At 31.7% G+C, this 7,253-nt stretch overlaps 1 protein-coding gene across 1 annotated transcript; it reads right to left on the bottom strand.

Annotated features, from left to right (window-relative positions):
- Positions 1–4,941: 4,941 nt before the first annotated feature.
- Positions 4,942–5,671, bottom strand: LOC106685660 (uncharacterized). Its single transcript, XM_014428466.2, has one exon. It carries the CDS (start codon positions 5,637–5,639, stop codon positions 4,977–4,979), a length of 663 nt encoding a protein of 220 aa, XP_014283952.1. The 5' UTR covers positions 5,640–5,671; the 3' UTR covers positions 4,942–4,976.
- Positions 5,672–7,253: the final 1,582 nt, after the last annotated feature.

Raw genomic sequence — 7,253 nt, forward strand, 5'->3', positions numbered from 1 at the left:
TAAAAAATTAAATAAATTATAAATTTAAATAAAAAGTAAAAAAAAAAAATATTTAAATGTGCTCTGGACCTTCAAATCTATCTAGAAAATTACAAATTGTCGCACCCATTTCTTTCAATTCAAAGAGATACCACAGACTGTTATAAGAATCGTCTTTATTAGCACATGTTTATTTATAGTAATGCATAATCTTTTTCTTTACAGACGAAATTAATAACGATGTTACTATTTATCATTCCCTAGGCAACATCGTATCTATTTACAAATACTTAAAACATCATTCATAGAACAGAAATAATGTATATTTGATAAGCATTATGAGATTCGACTTAGCAAATAACTCTCTGAATGTAGAGAAGACTGAATTCCTTTCAAATGTTAAAAGACCCTTGACATGGGAAATAAATTCATATAAAAGAACTTTTTTTTTGTATTTGTTTATTTGAAAGCCCATTTCTTAGTGGCTTGACATTTTTATATTTAAATCAATAATTTTAATGAAATCAACTTCTGAATGAATTTTAAACTATTTGAATCAATTCTATGTTAAAGTATGATGTGAAATTGTGTTTGGGTATCATGCCAAAGACATGATAGTGTTTGTAACAGTACGACTGATGAATAAACGAATTAGAAAGGAAACCTTTGATTGGGAACTTTTTCAATTTTATGAATTATAATAAATAATTGATTTTTATTGACCAAATATCGGAGAAATGTTTTAGTAAGCTTTGGTTTTCTGAATAAGTAAAAAATGGGTTTTAAACGGCTATCACGGATCTTGTATAGCCGCTTAAAGCCCGTTATTGAAGATTTAAAAATCTATGAAAAAAATTTTTTAAAGATTAAAAAATGCGCCGTTTCAAATCCTGCCTGGGAGGGATGAAGTTATTTTCATGATGGACCCACGACATGAATATCGACCTTCGTACCACGGCTAGAACAGGTTGGTAACCTATGAGATAACCACTACCTACACCAGAAATGACCAAATAAGAGGGGGGAAGTTCCAATTCTCTTGAGTAACTATCTTAAATGTTTTTTTAACTTCTTGTCAATTAAACATTTTCTTTAAAATTATGAAATTAAATCAAGTAATACATTTCCAAATTTAATTGTAAAAATAGTTAAAATATTTTTAAATTGAATTATTTTCATTTGTGATTTGTTTTTTAATTACTGAGAAATCCTGTTAATCTCATCTGTCTGAGAATAAGACAACAAAGTCGCATGATTCCTCATATTCTTTTATTAATACTAAATTTTACAAAACTACGCTGCAAACTAAAAATAATCACAACATCAAAAGAAGAATATATAAAAACATTTAAAAATATCAAGCACAATTCAAGCCATTATCTTATACGAGTATCCCAAATTCTATGCTCACATAAAAACCTGTGGATCTGCACCAAGATCAGAAAGTATTGAATCATTTTCTTAGAATTTGTAGCTGGAACATGTTTAGAGAGAGCCCTTCGAAATTAAAAATTCCTAATGTTTTTTCACAGATATCTAGGGCACATTAAAAATACATTGTTTTATTAAAAATTTATTTTAGATCTTTTTCATACATTACAAGGGAAGTTTCTTGCACAATATTTCAGAAAATTTCTTCTGCACCATATTAGTTGCGACAGCTTCTCTAATGACTAAGTTCACAAGCGGCAGGGTCTTGGGTGTGATGTAATTGAGCAACATCTGGGTGATTATAGTCAAGTGCGGAATAGTATCCGGCCGAATTTCGATTTTGAAATTGTCTAGTTCAGTTACACGAGCGGAGTTCAAAGCGGCCGAACACTTACCTTCCTTATCGATAGTGACTGTAACGTTGGCGAGAGCAGTATCGTTGGAAGTAATCACGTCAACAACACCAGACTTGACGTACAGACCCAAGACATTTATGCTGAAGTCGTATTCCAAGGAGATAGTTCCAAGACCAACATTGAGATCTAGGATCAACTCCATCGATCCATCAGGTTTGTCGTTTTCTATTACGTTTTGGGTTCCGACGAGTTCCATCGTCGAGAAGACACCCAAACTTCCATTCCTCAGCTTGATTGGTTCCCACCTATAGGTTCCAAGATCGGGGAGCTTCAGGTGGTCTTCATGATTCTTGGCCAGCTCTTGGTTCGTCTCATATATCATTTCCCGGATGACTTCAACGATGGGAGGTTCGTCAGCAAAAACCGTGCTAACGACGGACAATAGGAAAACCGCTACCCAAGAAGACATTATACTGACTAAGAAAATGATAACACTATTCGAGAATTTAAAGTGAAGATATCGTACGATCAATTAGTAAAAATCCTCTTGAGAAGATAATTGTCAAGAAAAATAGATGGTTAAAAACAATAAGATGTTTGTTTCGAGAGCAATACTTTTGAACTTCATACTGTGGGATTAAAAAAATACTACGACATGGAATCGTACTACACAAAGATATCAAGAAGGCGACAATCGGTTTATTCTAAAAAATAAATAAATAAATACAAGGTATTTATAACTCCAATGGCTGTTTAGAATTTTTAACGTCATATAATAAACTATTGACTTTTTCATGCTTTACTTTTTCATAGTTAAAATCAAGAACCTAATCAATACCAAAAATTGGTGATTCTTTACATTTATAAATAATGTCAAATGTGACAAATAAACAAGATATTTTAAAAAGTGGTATTTTATAAATATTGAAAGCATACTGTAGTTTACTCGTTTTAGGTAACGTTCATAAAGAATCCTATTGAATCCTATTGAATCCTATCTTAAAGAAGCCTAATTCTGACGCTTGTATGTTATTGTAAAGGGATCAATCCCAGAATAAATAAAGATTATTATTATTATTGTGGTTAGAGAGTGACAAACTATCTTATGAGTTACGAACCTAGTCTGAGATAGAATATTAGAGATTTATTACCACGGGTTGCTATAAAAAAAAATGTAAATAGACATAAAGAGGAACAATGCAGTACATACACTAATGATTAAATAAATATATACAGTTTGTTTTAAATTATTTTATTTAGTTCTTTTAGAAAATAGGACAGTTCAATCGCAAAGTATTTGAACTGCTAACATGGGTTGAAACCAGTGTATGGCAGATTATTTATTATTTGTACAATAAAAGTCGTGAATCGATAAACTGGTAGAACCATATTTAGGTAAAAAGTGGGTAAATAACCCTTAATCATATTGGGAAATAGTGTGAAATAGCCAATGACTATTGGTAAAGAAACGGTGCTTCCGAGTACTGAGCCTCAGTTCCTTCATATGTTGAGGAAAAGGTTTATTTTACTTACTTTTTTATTATTAATATAATTAAGCTAAAGCGTATAACATTAATTTTAATTTGATGAGGAAATAAAACAATAACTCCGAATACAACGTGAACCTTAGACTTCCACTCCGACGGTAGATAAGCGCTCTCACTCAGTTTCCACTGGCCTTCAATACCAATGACGCGGCTGGGAGAGAAGCACTGGGATCTCTTGGAGTCCTGCTTGGCCTTCCACACGGGGGTGGCAAAGCTCGGAGTTCCTCAGGCAAAATGTAAATAACGTATATAGGTGCGAATGAGTATTTATTTTATTAATACTTAGATTTTATTTTCTTTTTTTTGTACATAAATTGTTTAAACAGTTTTATTTCACTATATTTTTTATATAGATTCATATTTTTATTATTATAGATAATGATAATACTTTCTTTTATTTATAATTTTTTTCTTTTAATTTAGTGAGTGTTATTTTTATCATTTATATATATTTTTTCTTTGATTATTCTATATTTACACATATTGTATTAATGAATATTTGACACACTAATAATTAGTATCCTAAATTTGAGGCAGATTGTATTAATTCTCTTGACTAACACATGAAAAGAAAACAAAAAGGTAGATGTTCAATAATCATTATGAATTTGATACCAATCAACTGAAGATGTTACAGTGAAAGTTAGCCGGCCGACTTTGGGTTGCTATATCACGCTATGTGGAGATTTTATTACTTAGATTATGCAAGATCGGTCTACTTCTAGCATGGCTAGACTAAGTGGTAAAGACGAGCACATAGGAAAATTGAAACGAAAGAACACTTGGAAATATGTGTATGTATCTATAATAATTATAAGGAAGGAATAGGAAGGAATCCAACTTCTGTTACAGTGAGATGAGACAATGATATTCAGATTGACCGGACGTCAACTAAAAGTGGACTGTCCAGAAAAATGCACTGAAAACGTCAGTGAAGAACTAGTTTTCACCAGCAGGTGATCAAAGGAAGACTGAATAAAGAACATTGTAAAGCAGCCCTCAATGAAAGGAATAAAGCCAGACTGAAGAAACTGAGTACAAAAAAGTAAAAAAAACGATTTGGTTTCGTTAAGAATTCCACTTTTCTAAACGAAACCGAATCTTCCTTCATCCTTATTACAGATAAAAGTATTATGTTACTTTAATAAGAAGTTTGGTCTGAATTGGTGAAGCTGTTTTCTGTGAGACAAAAATAAAAGTGAAACTAGTAAAATTTTTTTTTAAAACCAAATAAATAGTTCTCCCCATTACTATCTGATCATGTGATTGGCAAATGCTAATTTGATACTATATCAAATCTTTTTAGAACTTAATGTAACAACAGAAAACTATGTAAGTAGTTTTTGCCTGAAAAGTAGCCAAATAAACGTAACAGACATGCCAGATAATTTAAAAGTATCAATTTATGTATATGATAGAGATTGGATCTTATTACTTTTAATAAAATATAATATATAATTAAGATCGAAATACTATTCATTACTCTTCCGTTCTATATTTCATATATTGGTAAGTGAAAGAAAAAAGAAAGTTTATGGAATATTCAAATTCTTACATTTATGTATTGGATAAAATGTTTTCGGTTGTCTTATTTAAGAGAGGCAAAAAAAAAAAATAATAACCCTGCATTAAGCAGCTCAATCGAGTAAAACATTTATTGAGATTATGACAACTCAGAACAGGCAATAGCAGCAAAAACATTTTGGACACCAGGAACTAGTAGCGCTGCTCGGAGTGCTGTATTCAAAAGTGGTACTAATTTAGGCCCAATTATGTTAAATATCATTTCGGAAACAAGAATTAGAGCTGGGGTATCTTTAGATAGTTGGATGCTGTAGTCTTCAAGCTCAAGAACCCTCACATTCGTAAGTTTAGCTTTGCAGATCTTGTTGTTCAGAACGGATACGGATCCAGTCAGCTGAGCGGAGTTCTTCAACACAGAAAGGGTGAAGTTTCCCTTTTCTTTTATTATGATTGCAGAGATGTTGAAGTCGTAATAAACTAGAAGTTCTTTGAGGCCAAGCTTGAGGTCGAAACTGTACAGGTTTCCATCTTCTTGTTGGGTCTTGTTGACGGTTGTGGCATCTTGGACGTAGATTGTGGAAAATTGGCCAAATCCGCCATTTCTCAGCTTAATAGGTTCGATGGAAAATATTCCAATGTCGGGAAGCAAGAGTTCGTTCATACCGTGTGTCGCCAGATAGTCATCGACATTAGCAATGATCGTTTTTACTTTTTCGACAAGAGGATCGTCACCAAGAGTGGAGGCTCTCGCACCGAAGAGAGTGGTGAAGAGGATGGTATAAAATGACCAAGTCAAAGCCATAACTGCAGCGGTTGGAGTGAACTGCTAGAGTGGTTTGTGGCAACTTTATATTATCAAAAATGACTGTGTGCGCATGATTTGCCGTGATGAAAAGCGAATTTTAAGATAAAGAAAAATAATTAAAAATATCGAAACGGACCTCAATTAACTTTTGTTCAAAGATTTCAGATATCAACAAGTAATGTTCAAGTAATTCTAAGAAATTCTTTCAAAAGACCAATATGTTGTTTACACTTGTAGTCAGATAGAAAAATTAATATCTTTGAATTGTTTGTTCAATAAATTAAAATAAGAACTTTAAACGGCGTAAAAAGACTTCAATTTCATTTATTTATTGAGTTTCAATTTTTTTTTTTTAAAACTCAAATGAATAAAATACTCAACATTTCAAAAAGCGTAGAGTTATTTACTTATTTTACACTAACCTTAATTTTTTATTATAATATGAAAATTACGTTTAATACTATGATTAATAAATTCTTACAATAACAGATAACATAATAATTTTAATTTTCGAATATTTTTCCCGACCTTGGACGTGGATAAAATATGCTCACGACCTTGGACCGTCAACATAGAACACAAATTATAATTTTGTCTGTCAAAGTTTCTTTTTTCAAAATTTCTTTCTATTGTAAATGCAGAAACAATCATTGTGTATTTTTTTTCGGCTAAAACTGCCATTGGAGTCCTATACTGCCTGGCCTTAACCACAGTGTTTTATCTTAACTTTTATCCAACGTTACGGTCGTAATATAAAAGATTTAAACTTGGATACATTAATCCAAGTTTAGAATTTTTTAATTACATGTTATCATGCCAAAGTCAATTCATTAACTCATTATTTTTTATATCAATCAATTTCAACTATTTAACATACAAACCTATTTTTAGTTTAAAAAAATTAAGATTGTTGATATAAAAATATAATTAATTATGGGTATGATAACTGTATTTAGGTGATTAAAATATTTTAAGGGCCGAAAAGTTGGAGAAAGATAGAGAAAAAGGATCAAAATAAGTTGTGTTTTTAATTATATACAGTGGATTGGTTACTTTAAATTAGTGGAACTAATTAAAACCAAGAGATGTTTAGATTAGCGAAAATTTGGATTACCAACGGGAAAAAAAAGATCACCTAAAAAATAACAAATAAATTTATCAACAGCACAATTTTATGCTGACTATTAGTTTAATGAAATATTAATTATATTCGTTTATAGAGAAATTAAGAAAATAAATACGCTTCATTAAATCAGAAATACACTACAGAGCTATCTATCGTTAATAAACCTTTATTAAAACAGTATCAAACCATCAGCATCTGAAGTGCCTAGTTATCGTGTTGATTAACAGATAGAAACACTGTCGTGAAATCACCATGTAATCAAAACCGAAAAGATGTTTTACAAACTTGCATACAATATTAGTAGTGAGAATATGGGGGAGCTGGGGCGTTTTTTTGTGGAGGGAGTTCCTCGACTTGCCACCAGAGGGCAGGGTTGTTAGTTCAGACGGTGACCGATAGATAGCAGCACCATCGGCAGTAGAGGGAATATGGGGGAGCTGGGGCGTCGATTTGAGCAGCCAATCAGAAGCCAGCATTTTGATGAC

The sequence above is a fragment of the Halyomorpha halys genome, unplaced genomic scaffold (assembly GCF_000696795.3).
Source record: "Halyomorpha halys isolate HHAL.00 unplaced genomic scaffold, Hhal_1.1 Scaffold723.1, whole genome shotgun sequence".
Classification (NCBI taxonomy): domain Eukaryota; kingdom Metazoa; phylum Arthropoda; class Insecta; order Hemiptera; family Pentatomidae; genus Halyomorpha; species Halyomorpha halys.